This window comes from Gracilinanus agilis, chromosome 4 (assembly GCF_016433145.1).
Source record: "Gracilinanus agilis isolate LMUSP501 chromosome 4, AgileGrace, whole genome shotgun sequence".
NCBI classification, from domain to species: domain Eukaryota; kingdom Metazoa; phylum Chordata; class Mammalia; order Didelphimorphia; family Didelphidae; genus Gracilinanus; species Gracilinanus agilis.
Genome location: NC_058133.1, coordinates 291,139,881 through 291,163,611, shown reverse-complemented (window position 1 = coordinate 291,163,611; position 23,731 = coordinate 291,139,881). Strand labels below are relative to the sequence as shown.

Here is a 23,731-nt window from a genome sequence, read left to right as displayed (position 1 = left end):
TATATATATATATATATATATATATATATATACACATATATACCCACAGTATATATCCTATATGTATTTACATGCTGTAATATATCTCATATATCTATATATGTACATAATCTATCTAGATCAATAGATATTCTATATATCTTATATATGTATATTTCTTGTCTCCCCATTTAGAATGTAGGCTTTATGGGAGAAGAGGCTGTTTTTTACTTTCTTTGAATCTTCAGCTTTTAGTACAATGCCTGGCATATAGTGAGTGTTTAATAAATGTTTGTTGATTGTCAATAGGCATTCATTCAAATCCTTTCCAGGTTGGTAGCCTTGCCAAAGTTCTGTCTGTTGGCATAGCATTTTAGAGCCCAGTGCCACCTCCATACCGTGAGAATATTTAGTGGGGAGATTTAGTGAAAGACAATAAAAATGATTTGTAGAAAATTTACTTAGTGAGTATGCCAGAGGAAAAACATTTTGTGGGCAGGGCTCCAAAATCAAAATCTTTTGCTTATTGTTGCTGAGTTATAGCTCCTTCTTTGCCTGGCAGAGCAGAAAAGTATTTGAGTTTCTATCAGTCTTCTACAATGCAAGAAAGCTTGCATTGTAATACATTCTGATCTACTGAAGGTGGTGTGCCCAAAGCAGGCCTTTCATGTGACCAGAAATTTAGAACTAGCCAGGGCCTCTTAGTCCAGAGGTTCTTTTCTATGTACAGATTTCAAGGGACTCACAAACTTGGATGAAATAAATACATATAATTTTATTTTACATAATTGGTTTCCTTATAACCTATACATTTTATTTTATGCATTTAAAATATTATTTTGAGAAATTGTCCCTAGGCTTCATCAGACAAACTTTTTAGGACATCAAGACCAAAAATGACCTACCTAGATTGGCTAATCTGATCTCTTCATTGTACAGATAAGGAATTGTAACTTGAAAAATGTCAGACAGGGAGAGATATGTATCCAAATCTTCTAATTACAGTAACCTCAAACTTTTCACCATGGCAAATTTCTTCTTTTCTCTTTCAACAGAATAGGATTTCTTTACTACCAATTTCTCAAAACATGTTAAATAAAGTCCATACTTGCCATTCCAGTTCTTTCCCACTAAACTCCTGATATCTCTACATATGGCTCCATAAGCTAGATCTGACCTTAAGATTCATTGAGAGGAGGGAATAAATTTAGGAAAATATAATCCCATAGAATAGTTGCTTGCCAGGCCCAGGTTCTGGTTCCTTCTTAATTTCTGAAAAGTTTGGGCCTTATTCTTTGGCTTTGCTGATGAAATTGCTTGTTCAGTCTAAATATTTAATTTCCAAAACTCAGGTAGTGACACAGTTTCCGTTTATTTCTTTCTTTTGAAACATGTAAACTACTAAATGTCCACAAAATACATCTGTTCAAAAGAATGAGATTTGGTTTTAAATCTCATGCTTTAAAATAGATGAAAACTTAAGTTGATTTGAGGACTCACAAAATAGCTAATACCTCTTGTTTTGTTTTATAATAGCATTTCCCAGTTCATGACCTTTCTCTGTCTAGGGGGAAAAAACAAACTATTTCTGTTCCTTTCCTATCAATATATTGTGACAAGTGAAAGCCAAGTTATCTCTTATTTGAAATGGAATGCATTAATAATTTTTTTAAGAATACAAAGGGGCTTTTGGATTACATATTTCCTCAACCACTTTAATGATGCAGTTGTTTTAAAGTACAGCAAAGAAATTAAACTTTTTTTTATTAAGAGAAAAAACTCATCAGGTGGAAGAGATGAAAGATTGAATTTAATTCTATTGCCATCCTCAAAGACATATCCTCACAATGTTTCTCTACTTCGAGCAGCAAGAATGATCACAGTTTACAATGAAAATTAAAACTTGCACATCCATGGAATTTTAAACCTTACTCCCCAATCCTATGATAATGTAAAAAAAAAAAAATACAAAGAAGCTTTTCAGAGCAATGTGTCTCTTAACACGTACTGGCAGAGCCAGAAGAATATCCAGGATGTTTAAAGAAATTGCATTGTGCATGTCTCTCTCCTACAGAGCTCAATCTGTAGACGACAGGTCCTTATATTCTGTGAATAGGCAGCTTGTTTCTATGCTTTGGTTTCCATTCATTCGTGTTTTTTTTCCACTTGTATTATATTTTCATGTTAATCTCAGAGAAGACTATTATCAGGAAGAATAACAGTCCAAGAGCCTGAAGCCAACATATTTTAAAATTTGTTACCTAATACTAGTCTATAGTTCTAGAGGCCTTACATAAATGTTTGAATTTAAAATAATCACTTTTTGAATTTCTACTGGAAAAAAATGGAGTATTGAAAGGCACTATCTTAGAGCAGGGAAAATGTTGACATAGGAGTAAAGGGAGTTGGATCCAGTTCCTGATTCTGGCATTTACTATCTGTATGACCTTGAATCATTCCTCTCTAAGCTGAGAGGGTTAGAATTAGAGTCCTTTTAGCTCTAATTCTACAGTCCTTATGAGTTTAAATTTTTGTATTGGTAATTGAGTACTGAATAAGAGTAATTGAAATTTAAACTTTCATATAGATCAGTGAACTGTAGCTTTTAGACTTAGAGATATAGATATCTAAGAACATAGATATCAGATATCTGTATCTTTTGTCATAGATATTTTATCTATGTAAAGATTAGCATCTACATCAATATCTAGATACTTATATCAGCACATAAATAGATTTTTATATCTATATATACTCCTATGTATAGATGTCTATATCTATAGATATCCATCTGGATAGCGATATAACCTGAAGTTTACAAACACTAAAAAAAAATGTTGGTTTTAATCAGAGAGATTAAATCAGAGGCCAAGCAGCCCCAAAATACAACAAATAGAGAAGTAAAATTAACTCAAGATCTATGTGCAATTATAAATGTATATTACGTCCAATTTAAAGAGAAAATTTCAAGAAACTTTTTTTTAAATTTTCAATAAGTATTATTATCATTCCTTATGTTCCACATTATTCAATCTCTAGATTCCATGCCTTTTCATTGGTAGTTCTCTACGCTTGGAATTCTAAACCTCCTCATCTTTGCTTTCTGGTTTTTCATGGCTTCCTCCCACCAGCTAAAATCTCATCTTTTCCAAAAAAAAGGTTTTTTGGGTTTTTTTCCCCAGATCCTCTATAATGCTAGTGTCTTCCCTCTGATATGATATCTAGTTTGTCCTGTATAGATCTTTTTCTGCATAGCATCTCTTTCATTCAATTGCGAATCCTTGGGGGAGTCTGGGAGGTTGTTGTTATTACCCTTGTTTGATCTTTCTTTGAATCCTTAGTTCTTAGCACAGTGGCTGGCACCTAATAGGTGCTAAATAAATACTCATTGATTTGACTCAATCATTAACACGACAGATTTCCAGAACAAAATTCTCTATGTGTTGATTTTGGAATCAATACCAATAAGTCTAACTAGCAAATTATCAAAAGCATTTCATTATAAGTTGGTTTCACCCATATGGTAGCCTCAAAATAGGGAAACAAAACTAGAGCCTTATGATGCAATTGCAAAGAAAGCTTTTCATTCTTAGAACTTCAGCGATTTCAGTACCTTCAAAGCGTTGATTCTTACTAAAATAGATTTACTCTTGAGGATTATAGTCCTAATTTTCCTACTGCATTCAAAAATAACTGCCTTTGACTTCAATAGAACAGGACTAGTTCTACTATAAAAACAGATGGGTAAGCATGACTACACTGACAAATTTAGGAAGAATAGCATTATTGAAAAGTATAGCAGAATGCCATTCCAGAAATAACTGATAATGGAAATAAATTTAAAAACTATAACAATATAGTTATAATATAATATATAAGGCTACTTTTTAGAAAAATTTAAGTGATATAGTAGATGAGAGATTAGATGAGGACCATCTACTTTTCATGCATATGTATGACAAGTCACTCAATTTTTCTGAGTTTTAGTCAACTTTCAAGGACTGGAAGTTCAAGGGAAATTGCCAATATGTGCTAGTAGAGAGGATTTTTAATGTAAGATTTTTCTGTGGCATTGGTTCTAAGTTGGGGTAGGTAAACTCTTTTCATATTTGAATAACTCAGTATAATTGGTTTCTTTTGTAATCCTACATATTTTATTTCATGTATTTAAGAGGGTTATTCTAATAAAGGGTCTGTAGACTTTATCAGACTGCCAAATGGAGTCTCTGATGCAAAAAAAAAAAAAAAAGTTAACAACTCCTGTCCTGTGGTGATGAAATCACAATCTAAATCAATTTTTTTAAACATTAATTTGAGAAGACCTTACAAAATGGTTAGAATCTGGAGTAATATAAAGAAGCAAAGAAAAGAACAAATATTTGAAATTTTGTGATATTTAACTAAGTTACAGATTGGAGCCCCAAAATAATTTATCTTTGTCAAGGGATAGTTTTATTTCAGCGCTCTTTTGAAAGGTACATTAAAATAGAAAAAACACTGGTCTTGGGCATCAAGATTACTAGCTGTACTCCTAATTAGTTGAATGATATTGAAGAAGTCATACAACTGCCTTGGTTCTTCAAAAAGCAGAATATACAAGATGAGGGATAAAATAATTTCTAGCTTAAAAAAAAATCTGTCTGCTCAAACAAAGAAATAAATTATATCTGTGGCTCTACATGTCCGTGAATTCTCTCTAAATCCTCAAAATCATGTTTTAAATTAATCTATTCATATTTTAGAGATATTTTAATCCAAACTAGCAATTCCATAGCGATTCCAGGGTAGAAATTCTCATCACCAATAAAGATTCCCAACTCTTCATTAATTTAAATGAAAAGCAGTGACTTATCTATCAATATATAGTCAAAATGTGGCAGAACTTGAAACCAGATCATCTTGACTCCAAAATTCACCCTCTATCTTCTCCACCTTAATTAATATTAAGTATTAAAATATTCACATTTTATTCTACCAAAAATATAAAATCTGCATGTCACATGCAAAAGAGCAAAAACAAATAGCTCTCAAAAATATGAAATAGAAATTGAACAAAAATTAGGATTTGTACATCACCACCACAAGAATTATATAATGTCATGAAATGAATTGGTAATAGAACCATAAATTAAACTAATGGTTTCTTATTCATCTTAGTCTTTATCACCTAATGGACTCCAATCTTTGTCAACTGACAAATTAAAAGAGAAAATGTCTTTTCTCATGCTGTTTCTTCAACCTATAATACCTCCCACACCCACACATCCCATCTCTTCCTGTTAAAATTGTATTCACCTATCCTTCAAGGTCCAGCTTAAATGCCATTTCTTTGTGGAAATCTTCCCTTATTCTCACAATCAGATGTAACATTTTCCTCATCAAGCACCTCATGATACTTTGCATCTTTCTGGTGTAATTCAGATGATTCTTTAATTATATTTGCTTTCATATATGTCTGTAAGAGACTTGAAATCAGTTTCTACATCTTTATCATCTTTGTATCTTTCAGTGCTTTGTGTATAGGAAGGCACTTGATAAATATTTATTATATCATATTTAATTGAATGAAGTACCTAGCCTTACCACTCTTCTGCCTTAGGACCAATACTGATTGATAAGGATTTCTTTTTAAATAGTCTTGGATAAATGAATTTCAAGGAAACTCACTATAACCAGCCTCGATCCAATTGGTTGGAGAGAAAGTAACCAGGGAACATGACTACCATTTTCCTCCACTGTGACTCCATCTCATTTGTACTGATATGCTACTGAGAAAGCTAACACTTCGCATTTTCACATAGAAACAAGATTTCTACCTCCTCTCAAAGTCAAATGAGATAATATCTCTGAAGAACTTAGCATGGTGCCTGACACAGAGTACTTAATGCCTTATTCCTTCCTTTTTCTTCCCTTCTTTTATCCTTCCCTTCTCAGAGGGTAAGGTGACATGATGCTTTTCAATAAGCCCTTTATTCCTGCAACAGTGTACCTGTTGGTACTACCTTGTGAGAAAGAGCAACTGGGAGAAGCACAATGGGGCAAAAATATTCCTGAACTCAGTTCCTAAAGATTCTTAAACTTTTCTAGCTCTTGAGACACTTGGGAATTTGGCAAAGATATCGATCTCAAAAAAAAAAAAAAAGGCATGTTTCTGATCCATCAGTACAGTCATTATTATGCCCAAGTATCTGAAGGATATGTGTGTATATATGTTCATACAACTTTCCTCTTCCTCCTTTGGTTACTACCATCTCTATTCTCCTGGTCAAAAATTTGCAAAAGAAAATGAGTACATCAAAGAGTATCATGCCAAGGACTCCTTCAAGATGCCTATGAGTTATGATGGACTGGTTGACAACAATAAAATTTAGGAATTCTCAGTGCTCTTGACAGTCCTAAAATAGAATAAAACCATTGGGTATTTCAAAGCATGAGAGATAAACCAGATCTTGCCCTAGCTTCCTTGTGCTAGCTCAAGACCCGAACGAATTATTCACTTGAAATAGGAGAGTACCTGAGTCCATTCACCGAAATGATTCAAATTTCATCTCCCATATCCAATGATTCTTAAACCTTTTAGTCTCAGGCCTACTTTAGACTCTTAAAAATTAATAACACCTAAGACATTTTGCTTATATGGGTTGTATATATCAATATTTACCTTGTATTAAATTAAATCTCATAACATTAATATGAAAATAGCTTTGACCCCATGGACCCACTGATACGGTGCTCAGGGTCCCTTCAGCAGTCCCCAGACTAAATTTAGAAAACTGCTACCTTAGTCTAATCATTGAAATTCTTTCATTAAGATTTAGAAATATAATTGCAATGGCTACCCTTATTAGACCATGAGTTCCTTGAGAGCAGGAAGTGGTTTTTTTTCTTTCTTTTTTTTTTTTTACTTAGCACAATGCTAAAGGTACATAATAAATGCTTATTGACTGATTAGTGAAGATCAGATTTCAGTTCTGAAATATTCCCAACAGAAATTATAGAAAAAGGAAGACTGTGGAAAACAGAATAAACAGCGTAAAGTATAATTCATAACTTTTCTTATGTGCCAACACTAACCTTCTGTTCCAAAAGTAATGTGTTTGTAGGGATTGCTGCGAAGGCCTTGTAGCTGGACTTGATCTTGTATTGCTAGAATGAGTAACCAGAAAGCAAGAGTGGAGATGAACACAGGAAAGGAGAAAAGAAGATAAAGCTAAAAGATTATCTCTATTAGTTAAAAGACAAATTATCAAATGGAGGCAAGGAGAGAAGTTATTATGCTAGCACAACTTGTTTCAGACAGAAAAATTAGGCCATCATGTTAATGCATTATTAGAACTAGGAGACAAAAAAAAATACAGCTGCGAGATAAATCTACTGACTGTATCCAATTATATGCCATTCAGTTTCAGAGCTCAGACACATTGAATTTCCATATAATTAATGATGAAACTATTCATTAACAGCATCCCTAATAAGAACACTATTCAGAAAATAATCCTTCCTTGAAAGAATTATCAGGCATGTGTCATACATTCATTTCTTATACCACAAATTCACACAATTCCTCATGCAATCTCAGTTGGCATTAACATGCATCTGTGCATGCAACACTCACATAAAGATAAGAATTTAAAAGTGTTTAATTTCTTCATCTGAATATATGTAAGAATTTTATCATAACCACCAGAAGCAAATCATTTTTATTTATTTATTTCTAAGCACTTACCTTCCATCTTGGAACCAATACTATGTATTGGTTCCAAGACAGAAGAGAGGTAAGGGCTAGGCAATGGGGGCCAAGTGACTTGCCCAGGGTCACACAGCTAGGAAGTGTCTGAATCCAGATTTGAACCTAGGACCTCCCATCTCTAGACCTGGCTCTCAATCCACTGAGCCACCTGGCTGCCCCTAGAAAACCATTTTTAGAAGAGAAAAGTGCCTTATGAATTTAGGCACTTCCTTTTTCTGGGCGTCAACCTTCTCATCTGTAGAACGAGGGGGTGGACTAAATCATCTCCACTTGCCTTCTACTTTTGCACCTCTGTGAAGTAGCAGACAAAGCACTGGTTTTGGGGAAGAAGATCTGAATTCAAGTCAAGGACCCAATATTCACTAGTTCTAAGATTGTGGGTGAGTCATTTCACCACTTGGAGTCTGTTTCCCTTTCAAAAAAGAGAGAGAGTATGTACTTACACTCTCTATGTTACTAGGGTTCATGTGATTTACTTTGTAAATTGTAAAGAACTTTATAAATATCACATGTCATTATAAAAACTCAAAAGCAAAGCCTTTGACCTTACATCTACAACCTGTCCTTATTTCATCATTATTCTCCTTCTCCCAGCCCAACAGTTCTATTTAACAAGACCCAGGGATGTATTAGAAGACAGAGCTTCCTGAATTGGGTTTTGTTAAGGCAAATTTGGTCATTTGTCTTAAGGTAGAAAGCTCAGAGAGATTATCTTTCAAGGAGGAAAAAGAAACAGGAAATAATCTGTCATCAAAGATCTAGTTGTCATAGTGCTCAAAAGTCCCAAGGAGCCGAACAAAGTACAAGGTTCTCTCAACTTCAAAGGTTCTGTGTCTTGTGACAGCTTCCAGGGAGGCACTGAGCCAGCAAAGAATTGGCCCTTAGTTCTCAACTAACCCCACTGCTAAGGAAAAAATTTCAAAGAGATTGGAGATGATGACATTTTAATAAAATTAGATGAAATGCATTTTATGAATGCTTTTGAGCTAAATTTTATAAGAGTAGTTTGAGAAAGCTAATCTAAGGGTAAAGGCATAAGCAGCAATTTTGGCAGCTGGGGCAACTTATTTATGGTAGTAAAGTGGGGTAGGACAGCATAGAAACAATATGGAAAGACCCATAGAAGGTGAAGCCAAGTCAAGGAGAAGAAAAGTCTATCTGGTTATTTCCTGTCTTATTTAATTATTTTTGCTATCTAGATATTAAGCTTAGTTACTCCTTTATTCCATATATATGTATAGATATATGTATTCCATACTAGCTATCAATAATATTTTTAATAAATTTCAAAGTATCATTTCTAAAGGCCAAAGGAAAAAAAGTTGACCCCAAATATTAATCCAAATCCGAATACAATATCAATATTATATATAAAATGTAGAGTATACTAGTCTTGGAACAGAAAAATCCACCTTAGAATTCATCTTCTTCTATGATGTTATTGTTGTTCAGTCATTTCACTCGTTTCAGATTCCTCAAGACCTCATTTGGGATTTATCTGGCAAAGATACTGCAATGATTTGCCATTTCCCACTCCAGCTCATTTTACAGATGAGGAAACTGAGGCAAAGAGGGTTAAATGACTTGTCCAGGCTCACACAGCCAGGAAGTATCTGAAGCCATATTTGAACTCAGGTCTTCCTGACTCTAGACCTAGTGCTCTATCCACTGGGCCACCTGGCTGTCCTCTTCCATTATAAGGATATTCCAAAAAGGCTCAGTTCAATTTTAAGCTCCTTAATCTTCTTCACCTTAAAACTGCATTCAGACATGGTACTCTGACCTTGAGTAAATCATTTAATTTCTCTGAATCTCTATTTCTTCCCTTAGAAAATGAAACTACTACTCTCTGCTCTGCCTCTCATATAGGAAGATGACTTTTGAGATGATCAAGCCCAAAAATCTTAATTTTTCAGATGAAAAACCTGAGGCCTAGAAAGGTCAAGTGACTTACCCACAGTCAGAGTTATTAAGCATCTAAGACAAGTTCTGAACCCAGATCTTCCTGATACCATCTCAAGTCTACTTTTTGATTAGTTATTTGAGTTGTCCAATTCTTCATGACCCCATCTGGAGTTTTCATGGGAAAGATACTGGGATGGTTTACCATTTACTTCTCCAATTTCATTTTACAGATAAGGAAACTGAGAAAAACAGGGATAAGTAACTTGCCCAGGATCACACAGCTAATAAGTGTCTGAAGGTAGATTTGAACTCAGGAAGATCAATGTCTCTCTGACTCCAAGTTTGACATTCTATCCACTGTGCCACTTAACTGCCCTGTGTTCTTCTGCCTCTTATAATGTTGCTGCTAGGAACAAACAAGAAATTGTCGCTTGGGCCACAAAATTCTTCCTACCAGTACAGGTCAGTCCTTCTTCTGCAATTACCATTTTAGAGAATTGCTTGGGACCCTGGGAGGTTAGATCTCCTGCCCAGGGTCACAGTCTGTATGTGTCAAAGAAAGGACTTGAATCTTTCTGGCTTCAACCTCAGCTCTCTATCTACTAGGCAACATACCTTCATGATGAGTCTTCTCCCTGAAAGGTCTGTTATATATTACTAAAACTACATCATTAAAAATTCATTCCTTATGGTAGAGACCATATCGGCATGACCCCAAATGATCTTAACAGAAATGAGGAAAACCTTGAACTTGTAATTAGTCATGAATGACTCATGCTTTGGAATTCTGTTATCAGATGCTTTCAAGCTGGTTAGGTATCTGAACCTCAGATGTGAAAGGTTTCCAAATGGATGTCCAGAATGAGCAGAAAAATTATGCATAGGAAGAGAGAAAAAGGAGATAAAATGAAAAGCCTGAACAACTGGGAGACATGTAGGGAGTGAGAGAAGGAACAAAAGAGAGACTTAGACATATTCTTTTAGCTTTATCATTTGACATAATTTATTGATCAATTAACCTGATCAGAAGTCACTGTACTTGACTTCTCCTACTTCTTAAACTCCCACAGAACCTCTTTTTCTTCCTTCATTGGGATTTCATTTTCTTTCACCCCTGTTCTCTAGGATAATCATCTCTGTTTTGCTTTTCTTTGTTCTCTTTCATAGCTTGAACATTAGGGTCAGCCCCTTCAATGCTGATCTCACTAGTTCCAGAAAATCCCTTATTTGGTTCTCAATAACCTCTTTGTTACTCCCCAGCCCAAAGTTAACGATCAGACCTATTCTTTTTATATCTGTATCTGAGCTTCCATTAATAAAGAAAGATAAATGGGTCCAAAATAAACCCATCCGGTCTCACCACACTTTCAGTCTTCTCTAAACTCTCTATCACTTTTCCCACAGAGCCTATTCCAAGCATTCTCACTTCAAGAGTACAATCTTGCCCCTTGTCATTCTGTAGGTGATTTTCTACTTTATTGAGAAGATCCAAGCTGTCAGACTTAAATGCTTTCCATTTCCTCCTATTTCAAGATTTCTCCCTGTTTTCACTTATATCCTAAAATTTACTCCTCTACTTCAATCAGGCTTGTTGGTGAAAGCTATCTGTTAGCTTGTCCCAGATGCACACTCTCTGTGCTTTCCAGTCAATAGATTCAACCTACAGCCAGTCATGCACCTTCTCCTTCTCTTTTTCCCTTTTAGGTCTAGAACAGTCATCAAAATCAATACTATCATTCTTGGAAGTACATGTCAATTAATTGTCCTATGGATGCACCCTTCATCCCTGTGACTTTCCAGTCTAAGGCACCCAACCCTTAGGCACTGGGCCTTTATTATCTTTTATTATTAGAATATAAGGGTCTTGATTAATGACACATGTAAAACCCAGTGGAACTGCTTGTTGGCTATGGGAGGGGGATGAGAGGAGGGGAGGGAAAGAACATGAATCATGTAACCAAGGAAAAATATTCTAAATTAATTAAGTAAAAATTTTCAAATTAAAAAAATAGCATATAAGCCATTTGAGGGCAGAGACTTTATTTTTTTTTAATCCCTTATCCAAAGTAAACTACTTAGCACATAATAAGAATTTAATAATTTTGTCATTCATTCATCCACTCATGCCTCCATATGGGTTGATCTCATCTTCCTCTACTTCTACCTCTTTTGCAAACTATTTGAAACTCACTGAAAAATATGCAAGAATCTATTAGGACTATTCTTCATTTTGATTTTTTTATTTAGAAACAATTCTTTAGGAAAATAGAGTCATGAATGAAAAGTATAAAGTTATAGGTCAAATTATATCACTTGAGAAACTCCAGTCATCCCCAATAATACCTAAATAAAGCACAAAATCTTCTCTTTGACTTAAAACCCTTTAAAATTTGGTCCCAGTCTATCTTGCCAGACTTCTTTCATAATATCTCCACTTGTACACTCTATATCCCAACCACACTGGCCTACCCTGAAACCCAGGCCTCACATTATATCATGATAAATTTTGGGACATTGTGAAGATATCTCTACCACAAATAACAAAGTTGAGAGCCCAGCAGCAGCCACCAGTAACTAGCTTTATGATATTCAGCCTTCATTGGGAAAGGAAATGGCTCAAAGATCAAGGTTCCTGAAAATAACACATCCAGATATGCTCCAATTCCATATAAAAAGTGATCTGGTTGGGTCATTTATGTAAAAAAGAGAATAATGGGTTTTTAATCCATTATGTAAATGTGGTAGTAATCAAAATATCCCATCATTACATACTGTCTTGGGGAAAAAAGTGTCATTTCAATATCCTAAATTTCCTATTCAATCTCTGAAAAGAGAAGATGAATGCATGGATTGAGCCCAGCATACTCTAGCTGTTTCGTTTTATTTTAATATCAAAAGGCTGTTGGGTCCAGACTTTGAACTAATAGCCTTCAAATGTTCATATTTTAATTTGACGGCCATCTGTGTTCTAAGACCCATTTCACATCCTAGTCTGTGCCAGAGTAGAACTGATCTAAATCTGAAGCCCTTCTTGACTTCAAAGAGAGCTCAGTGCTAGTATTAACACCACAGTGTAAGGAACAAGACAAGAAACAGCCCATAAAAGCTTTTAAAAATGCTTTGATACCACAAAGCTTTTGTCTATTTCCTCCTACAATTCTTTAAAATAGCACTGCCCATTGAAACTAAATTTGTCAAAAGACAATGCTCCTATGCTAAGATTTCTCTATCCTGGCTATCACCTTGAATGAATTTTTATGGTCAGGTTATATTCCCTGACAACATATGCACAAAAAGATATAGCATGGGCGTTGACAGATCTTTACCCAGAACTCTTTTTTGCAGGAAGCAAGGAAGAAAAAGAAAGAAAATAGAAGTGGAAAGGACTTTGATAGGCCAATGTTCTCTTTAATGGCAGAATTTTTGTCAAAAAATATAATGGACCATTATTTCCCTTCATTGAAATTTTACCAATGTTCATTTTTAATGCAAAACTTAATATCTTCACTTACAGACCAGATTACAATCAATATCCTCATTTTCGTGTTCACGAACCTTGTCCGTGCATTTACATAAAGTCTTATTCTCTGGGTTCAGAAATGAACAAAGGGAAAAAAAGTAATGATTGAAAAATGTTTCTGAGAAGCTTCTGAAGTAAAAATTATTCTCTAGCAAGGCAATGAATATTTTTCATTTAGGGCATCATGATTTAAGAAAAGATCATTATATATTCAGGAAATAGCACTATTTGAATTGCAAATGATGAAAAATTAGGTTAAATTTGAAAGGACTATATTGCAAAGGTATTGTCTTGCCAATAATTTAATGCATAGAGATGGAAGTAGCAGCTTCCTGGAATGGAAAGTCCGGGTTCTAAATCTATATTATAATTCTGACTGTCATTTGGGTGGTCATACATATGTCTTATAGTAAAAGAATTTTAAATTACAGAAGACCTTGCATGTCAACTAGCTCAACTCTCAAATTTTATAAATGAGACTAAGAAAGGTTAAATGATATTCAAAAGTTATACAAAGATTTTTTTGTGACTCAATTTCCTTATCTACAAAATGAATGTTAAATGAGATCTCAGAGTCCTTTATGCTCTAATGTCCTACTAATGCATGAAACAAGTAAAATGTTTAAAACATCTTCATATCACTTGATTTAAAAGATTTCAAAATAAATGCATACTTATTTCTATGGATGGATTGTTGAAATCTATCTAAACTTTTTTTTTTAATTCTAAGCATGATTTTGAACATTCTGGCTGTTATTTCATTGTAATTTGATTATTTCTTCCATGGCAAATATTAAATCCAGTTAATGTGCTATTTAATCTCAATTAACAAAGACATGTCAAGTGGTGTAGCACTCAGAGATGTCACTTTGAATTAATAGAGCTCCATTTTCTATAAACACAAGTTACTCTTAATGTGATTTAAACTTTACTGAAGACTGCTTTCATGAAGTCACTTCTCACTCAAAAATCTATGATGACTCCCTATTGACTACCAAATCAAATCAAACTCTGAGGCCTTCCCCTCCACCAAAATGTTCCATGTTGTTTATCCATGCTTATTTTCTGCTCCCCCAAGATAATTTCGTTTACTTGGGTGGGTGTCCTTACTATTCCTCACAAGATCTGTACCTTCTTGACTTTTCCCTGATATCTTAAATTCCTAGGATACTTTCCTCTCTGTCGAGATGCTCTTCTACTTTCTTCAAGGCCCAGCAGAAAATTCATTGAATCTTTCTATAATTAATCCAGTTACAAAAATATTATTTCCCTTATTTTTATCTCAGAAATTGTGCGGGTACCCTGGAGCTCATTGTTTCACATTTGCTTATCTATTCCCTTCATATTCTTTTCTAATTACTTTATACATAAAATAGAGAGAACAATATATTTGCAAATAAATATGCAGCTTATACAATTAGTTACAAATTTCTACATATATTCTTTCAACTATCATCTTTTTGTGATATCTCTTCATTGAAATTTCTACTTTCCTACGCCAACTTCCCATCCTCATCCAGATCTCCAATTTTAATTTCATTAACATAATCAAATCCCAACATAGATGTATCTTGCATTCTATGTCTGAATAAGCTATGACCAGTCTGGAAGCTTTTTCCCTTCTCGGCTATCATAACTCCCAGATAGTCTGAGAGGTCACTATCTTATCCCCATGGCATCATTTTTTTTTTCCTGAATTCACTGAAGCATTATAACCCTGATCCAAGGAATACTTGCTGACCACTATTCCCAGACCCTGTGATTTCATCAGCATGGCTACTCTACAAATTACAACCCCTTTGCAAATAATATCATGGTCATTAAGAGTTGCTTTGATGAAAAACACTAATCATCCTGTAGCTAATATAGAGATAAGTCCATCCAAACTTAGTTATTCTTGTCCTTGAACAATAGCTATACAATCCATTCACTGGCCCCACAGAAGTCCTCCCATTCTGCTTTATAATACAGCAATAACACTAACAGTAACTAGGGAAATCTGGTAGAGACTCAGAGAAGAAAGAAACACATATCTATTTCTCCAGTGATAGAACTACCTCTTCCAATGTAGCAAGATGGTATTTTGCTGATATTTTTAAAGTAGAAAAGAAGTAACTATTGTTTCTAGGATTTGTAGGCAGGACCTAAATCTCTGTTGTTTTGAGGTATATTCAGATTAATAATGAGAAAGAAAATGATCTAGATGAACACTTAGTCTTGCATTTCTAGAGGTGAGCAAATGCTTTTCTTTTCCTTAAACTGCTAGGTGGTATAGTGGACAGAGCACTGGGATTCAGTACAATCTGAGTTCAAATTCTGCTTCAGACTCTTACAGTTATTGTGACCCAAGTAACTCTGCCTCTTCCCACTCGGTTTCCCTAGCTGCAAAACTAGATTAATAATAGCACCTAGCTCACAAGTGTTGTGAGGATCAGATGATATAGCATATACCATTTTACAAACTTTACAGAATTATACAAATTACAGCTATTTTTACTACTGTATATGTTCACCATCTGGGAAAATATTTGGCGATTGTAGTGTGTCTTTCTTCTCTTCCCTCCCCTCCATTTAGTATATCTGGTGACTGCATTTGGTGTCCACTTATACAGATACAGAGTCAGTTCATTTGAAGGGGCCTTCTAATTCATCCATATATGCTTCTATGAAATGGCTCTTTTATTCATGGTATGTGTTTGTATTTAATCAATATGATGAACTTCCAGCATAGAAAATTTCTCCATTTAGTAGGTGTCTATCAATTTGGAAAGACTGAATTCATTTGATAAATAAATGAAACAGAAAAGCTATCTGACAGAAAGCAGATATCGATGAAGAATTCATACCATATACTAAGGTAAACTCCAAAGCTTCTGCTTTGGAAGAAGGAAGACATTATCTTTCAGATATGTGGATTAGGGGAAAGTCCATGACAAAAGAAAGGATAGAGAGGATCAGAGAATACAAAATAGACAATTTTGACTATGTAAAACTTTAAAGGTTTCGCTAAACAAAATGAGCATAGTTCAAATTAGAAGGGAAACAGGTAGCTGTTGGGGGTGGGGGGGAATCATGGCAGCACGTTTCTCTGATAATGGTTTCATATTCAAGCTATATAGGGAAATGAGGAACTTCCTGAGACCAAGATACTTCCTCCAACAGATAAATGGTCAAAAGATATGAACAAAACATTTTTAAAGACAACCACACTATCAAAAACAAAATATCCAAATCACTAATTATAAGAAATGCAAATTAAAATGAATCTAATGTTCTTTCTCATAAATCATAATAGCAAAAATGACAAAAAGATAAATTGATAAATGTTGGAGGAACTGTGGGAAAACAGGGCCACTAATATACTATTAGTGGAGCCATGAATTGGTCCAGTTATTCTAGAAAGATATTTGGAACTCTGTCCAAAAAACACTGAACTATCCATACCCTTTGATCCAGCATTACCAATACCATACTGATATCCCCAAAGGAATAAATGAAAGAGGAAAAGGATCTAAAAGTATGAAACTATTTGTAACAACTCTTTTCACAGTAGACAAAATTTGGGAAATAGGTATCCTCATATTGAGGAATGGATAAACAAATTATAGTATATGAAATGGGATAGCATTGTGCCATAAGAAACAGTGAAATGGAAAATTTCAAAGGAAACTGGAAAGACTTTTATGAACTGATGCAGAATGAAGTGAGCAGAACTAGAACAATTTATATAATGAAAATGATATTTTTAAAAGACTTCTGAAAGACTTTACAACTCCGATAGATGTCATGATAAAACAAAATGTCCAAGGACTAAAGATGAACAATGTTGCCTGCCTCTTGCCAAAGAACTGACGGACTTAAAATGTAGAATGAAGAATAATATAGTAATTTGTTTTCTTTGACTAAGCATATCTGTTATGAGGGTTTTCTTTTGTTGATTGCTCAATGGGAAGTGGAAGAGAGAAGTAATAAATGTGTATAAAATAAATAAATGAAATGAAAGAAATATGTAATGGAATATTTTACTCCATTAGAAATGACAAATCTGAATTATAACTGTTTTTATACCGAATGTCTCAAGAAGTCAGAGAAATTTGAGAAGACTTTTTATGAACTGACACAGAACAACATAAACAACAAGAATAATCTGCAGATGACCATAGTGTATATGAAATATTAAATATAACAAGATATATATTACATATGTGGAATATGTAATAAAAAGGAAAACATTGAAAGACTTAAGAACACCAAACCATGCAATGACCATCCAGGACCTAAGAGGAATGAAAATAAAGTATGCCTGACATTGTAAGCAATGAGGTGGTAGACTAGTGGTAAAGAATGAAGCATACATATTCACACATGCCCCCCCTTTTTTTTGCTATATTTTACTTGAATATAAATATATATATGTAATTGTTACAAAGGAAGATTCTTTGAGGTACGAAGAAGAGTGACAATGATTTTAAAAAGGAAATTAATTCACTAAAGGATATTTAGCAACTTATTTTAACTGATAGCATTGCAGAATTGACCAAGGTATGGGAGATTAATTGATCAGAGATAGGACTTGAATTCAGCTTTTCTTACAGGGACAATCCTATTCATTCCACTAGCATGTCTTTTGAATAGGTTCATAAATTCATAAAGTTATAGCTAGGATAGACTCAGAAACACTTTCTCATCCACTAGCAATGTTTCTGAGAAAGTAATTTTCTCTATCTCACTTAAGGAGTTTAAAAAGCCCATTTCTTATTGTTTCCTCTTTATCTGCATTCTGTAACAATGTAATTTTTTCCAGACATGGGATTTCATCATTGTAGTAAATTTTATTCACCAGAGAAAAATTAGATATTAGTCCATAAATCAAAATCTGAGAGTTGCCTAGGAGTACTGAAAGATTAAATGATTTGCCCAATCACACAGCTAATATATATTAGAAGCTGGACTTGAATCCAGGTTTTCCTCACTCCGAGGCTAGCCCTAAATTTCTCTGTCATGCTGCCTCTCACAAAGACTGTATTGTATATTATTAACTTTATCCAGGCTGATCTCTCTTTATGTAGATATTTGTCTGTACATTTAGGGGTAAAAGAGGAAGGGAAGATGATTCTTGAAAAAGGACTTTAAGATAATGGAGTCAAAAGAAGGACATAATTTCACCAATAACATGAGAGATGTTCCACAGAAGATGTATTTTTCAAAGTTTCAGCATTGATGCTATAGAGTAATTTTTAAAGCAGACCTCTTGAAGACTCACTCCAAAAAACCCTAACATAATCAGTTAAAATGAGTTAATAAATATTCTTCAGTGAATGAAGTTCCTTTTTAAAAATCATTTCCATTCTTCCTAGTACCTCAAAGAACCTCCCCATGTAACAAACAAAAGTCTAAAATAAGAAAACAATAATCCCATATTCCCTAATCCCAAACAAAGGATTATAGCTCTAGAGCAAGAAGGAATTTCAGCTACAATTTTGCAAAACTTTCATTTTTTACAGGAGAAAACTTGAGGACCAAGAAGATAAAGTGGACTTGCCCAAGGTCACACAGGGAATATGCATCAGAAACAGGATTTAAATCTAGGTCTTCTGATCCCAAAGGCACTGCATTTCCCCTATACTACATTGTCTCTCATAAACCTAATCCTTAAGCAAATAAGGAAATGTTACCCTAGACAAATTTAAAGATTTTATCATCTCATTTTTTTTAATTAGAATTCTATGAGATTCCATATATAGAGATACACAATATATACATTTTTCTGACAATATGACATAAATTAGATGATCCTTCTCAAATTATCTAGTAATATAGAAAATGTGGGGGACAGTAGCTCAGTGGATTGAGAGCCAGGTCTAAAGACAGGAGTTCATAGGTTCAAATCTGGCCTCAGACACTTCCCAGCCATGTGTCCCTGGGCAAGTCACTTGATCCCCATTGCCTACCCTTACCACTCTTCTGTCTTGGAGCCAATACACAGTATTGACTCCAAGATGAAAGGTAAGGGTTTAAAGAAAAAAGAAAATGTGGGAAGGGAGAAGGAGCATAGATTTAATGTTAGAAAGAATTTGGGGAGACATCTAGCTTAATATTCTCACTTTACGGATGAGGAACTAAAGCCCAGATAGTTTAAGAGACTTGCCAAGGATCACAGAACTGGTAAGAAGTTGATCCAAGACCTTCCTAACTTGAAGACGTGCTATTTCCTAGACGGGATATAAGTTGAAGCCTTAAAAATGGGCAAAGCTAACATAAACATTCTAAGATCCTTGATCAACAAACTCTCCAGTTTAGAATTGTGTCAGAGGGAAATAGCTTATTCTTTTTTATCAGTAGTTTTTTATGGTACTTTTAATTGTTCAATACTACCATCCATGTCAGATTCCTCTATTAATTTCATAAAATTTATAAACCCCACAAAGCTGACAAATATTTTTGCTTCATAAATAGTATCCCAAAATTTCCTATTACCTAATTGTTTTACCATCATAAAGGTAACCAGTAGATTCCCAATTCACTCTGAAAAGACCCCTCCAGGATTATAAGGAAAGCTAAAAATAGTTGCCAATGGATCATCTCAGAAAGTACAATTTTAAAAGTCTTCTATTCAAAATTCATAAAGAATCCATGGTCACAGGCACAGTGGTGCGTGCCTTTAATCCCTGAAATGAGGGAGGCTGAGCTTGGAATTTTGAGCTGTACTGGGGCTAAAACAAATTTGGATGTCAGTTTGATAAACTTGAAGGAGAGAAGTCACTAGACTGCCTAAAAAGGGGAGAAGTGGCCCAGATTGGAAATGAAGAAGGTCAAAGCTTCACTGTTAACCATGGACCAGGACCATAAATAGGAATAGCCATCGTCCTTCCAGCCTGGGTGAAATAAGGAGAGCCAATAAAAATTTTTTTCATTTTATTTTATAGATTTGCTTGCAAATCATTTGTGCCTATTGCCAAATACTTTTTCATAACAAATACAATGCACTGATATATTTAGAAATTCTAATTTCTAATTCTATTCTATAGAATTTCTAATTATATTCTAAATTATAACATAAAATTAACTCACATTCCAATATTTCCCATAATCTTTCTTTATATTCCCTTAAGAGCAGCATTAATATTAAAGAAATCTATAGTCTTTTGAAAGAATGGATATTCCAGATTAGGAAGTAAGCATGCAGCATGCAAAAAAAAAGCATATATATATACCTTGGTTTTCTTATTTTCAAGGTCTGAAGGCAAGGACAAAGATTGTGTTGAAGTTGACTCCTTGGCTCTTATTAGGGATGTGGGAGGTGCTGGGCTTGAGACAGGGGATCTAGTATGTGTTACTGTGGCTTCAGGGGACACGGCAGGTCTTATGGGTAAGGTACTGAATTGATAATTTGGGTGCAGAGATGAAATTGGCTGAATTGTGTGGGAATGAATATTATCAAGAGGATGAATGGAAGACCCTAAACTAGAATGAGAGAGAGAACTGGGAATAGAAATGCTTGGAGAAATAGCAGATACAAAATTCTTTTCCTTAGCTAATAACTCTGATGAAGCTACTTGTGACTGGCATGTCCGATATAAAGGACTTGTTGGAGAGGGATACTCCTTTGGGAAAGACAGAGCGTTTCCTTGGCTGGCAGTGTCAGAAACAAAGACAGAAGAGGACGAAGTGGATGAGTATGTATGAACCCTCTTGGGTTTTTCAGGAGCTAAACCTTTGGAGTCGACATCCTGGTTGCCTTTATTAAGGGAGACAGCAGAAGAACATGGTGGAATAGGGGGTAGGGTTGATGAGTTTAGTATTTTGCTTTGTAATTGTGGTGGGATCCTATTTCTCTTGGGAGAAACAGGGGATGAAGGAGCTTTCTCTAATTTAGGAGTAAGTGGACTGCCACTGGAGGGCTTTTTATAGGAAAGGGAAGCTTCCTCTGAGGCAGGACTAATCTGGGTGAAAAAAGGAGAGTGATGAGCGACTTCAGTAGACTGGTGTTCCCCTAGATCAGGAGATTCTTCCCTGAGGGAGAAACTAGAGTAAGATTTCTTAGGAGTAGGTGGGGTTCTCTTCACCTTTTGATCCAGTGTGAGTGTGGATGAAGTTAGGGAGTTGGAAGAGAAGGTGGGACAAGATACAGGAGAAAAGGGTCTTCCATGAGGAGGGTTTGACTTTAAAATAGCAGTCAGAAGGGAAAGTCGGGTTGGTACTGGGGACTTAACACCTGACTTTGCCAGATTTCCACTAGATGAAGCTTGACTACAAAGAGTCGAAGAGGAGCCATAGAAAGTGGAATTCAATGGTTTAGGACTTGGGGATAATGAATGTGTGATGATACGAACGGGTATATATGATGATGAATCTGACTTGGGAGTAGATGAGCCTGGTAGCTCAGCAGTGAAGCTCTGGCTTCCACTTGAGCTGATAAAAGTTGAGGGGGAAGTTGGATTCTTGCTTAAAGCTTCTGACCACAATCCATCCTTTTGATGAGCTAAGGTTGGGCTAGACATATTTTTTAGCTGTTTAGAATCTAAGATCTGAGTGCTCTTTTGCTCTAAAGTTACTTCCTCTGGTGCAAAACAAGGGGAAGAATGAGTGGTCCTTTGAAAATATGTAGACGTCTCTTGCATGGATGACCCACGTGGATCCACCCTCCGAGTATGGATTTCTTCCAGGAGAGAAGCTTGGTGCAGGCTAACCATGTCAGATTGTGCTTTCAGATTAGTTGGTGAAACAAAGAGAGCAGGTGATTTACAGGAGAGCTGATCAGAGGTAGTAGAGGGAGAAGAAGTTAACTGGAGGAGAGAGAAAGAGACAGGTTAAAATAGGACAGGTTAAAATAAAATAAAAATAAAATAAAATAAAAATTGACAGGTTAAAATAATGTGTGGAACTGACAAATCTTCCATTCAATTCTATGATCTAGCAGTCATTCTAACAGCACAGACAAAAAAAGTGGTAGCTTAATTCTTTGCCATCCAGGTCTTGTGACTTAAAGACAACATGGTACAGGTAGAATATATGCTGAATTGCTACTCATAAAACCTATTTTTAAACCTCATCTCTGCCTTTTATTCTTTACTGTATGTGTGACTTTAGATAAATAATTTAGCCTCCTTGGGCTTCAACTTCCTGAGAAGATAGACTATATGACCTCCGGGGGACCATCCAGCTCAAAATCCATGATTCTATGAACTTGTTAAAGTGGAAATTGATAACAGTAAACAAATGATATAGCACAAAACTATGTTCTCTATCATTTAGGATGGTAATACAACATTATCTAATTATAACATATATGCCTCTATGTATGTATAGATGTCCTTTTTTCAAATTATGACATTTCTTTATGTTGAAAATAACTCATCAATATATCACCAGATTTAAATCCACAAAAGCACAGTTTATTTTTCCTATTCAGATTTGCTCACCTTATGATTTATATTAAAACCTAAAGTTGATTTTCCTCTAAAAATAAAGTATATAACATAATATCTTGACACAATAAAATTCCAAAACTGTGATTTCATAGGAAACTCTGAATGTGGAAATTCCATCCACCAATGCAAGTCTTCACTCCAATATAATGTAAACTTTTTTGAGGGCAGGGACTATTTTGGTTTTGGGTTAGTTTTTTATCCCCAGAACCTAGCCTAAAACCTGGCACTTTGTAGACATTTAATAAATGTTTGTTGAATTGAACTTATCTATAACTTACAATCTTAGGGAATTGCCGGGGGCACTTAGTTGGTTAAGTGATTTACTGTTAATTACACAGCAAGTATGTGTAAGAGGCAGGAAATGAAGTCATCTTGCCTATAAAGCCAGCTCTCTAAACACTATTTCACAATGTATTTCATTATTATAAAAAAAATTATTATTCGCTAATATTATCATCAAAGTATTTCAACTTATAAATTCTAGAAACTCCAGACAACTCTCCTGGATTAGGAAACTGCATGACACTCTTAAAATAAAATATAATTAGGTCAATCAGCCAAAATTAAGTTTCAAACTACAAAAACAAAGCTATCTTCAGCCCATAATGAGCACACAACTACAAGGCAAATATGAAACAAATGATTGGCTGAGAAGATATGAAGGAAAAAATTTAAGGATGAAGGAAAATGGCAATCTTTAGCATTTTCTCAGAAAACTTCCCTAACTTAAAATGAGTAATATTATTTGGGTTCTATAAAAAGTGATACACCCACTTTCAGACCAAAGAATGCAGAACATTTGATAGATTCAACAAACAAGAAACAATTCACCTGCCAGTGGAAGCACAAATCATGCAGAGAAAGGAAATAAGGAAGTCCTTCATCAGGCTGGGAACACAATGGGTAAAAGCAACTCAAAACTGCTGAGTGTACCCATGTGGGGAAATACATAATGTGGAGCAGTTTGTCCAGATAACTGTGAAACACTCGTCATCTCAAAAGTGTAATGATTTGTTTGCTTTGTGTAAAACTATAGTGATGAGGAATTATTTTGAGTTCTTTTTCTATGTTAAAAGGTATTGTTGGTGCGTTCAATTGGGAATAAAGAATCTGGGCTCAAATCTCTAGTCTTCCCAAGCAATTTAT

At 34.7% G+C, this 23,731-nt stretch overlaps 1 protein-coding gene across 1 annotated transcript in view; it reads right to left on the bottom strand.

Moving 5' to 3' along the window:
* LOC123247083 (muscular LMNA interacting protein) overlaps positions 1-23,731 on the bottom strand; it is a 217,887-nt gene that overhangs the window by 168,076 nt on the left and 26,080 nt on the right. Inside the window, exons 4-5 of the mRNA XM_044675880.1 lie at positions 20,369-21,940; positions 7,054-7,125 (exon numbers count right to left, since the gene is read on the bottom strand). Of these exons, the coding sequence (XP_044531815.1) occupies positions 7,054-7,125; positions 20,369-21,940 (1,644 nt within the window). The remainder of the gene's footprint in view (positions 1-7,053; positions 7,126-20,368; positions 21,941-23,731) is intronic.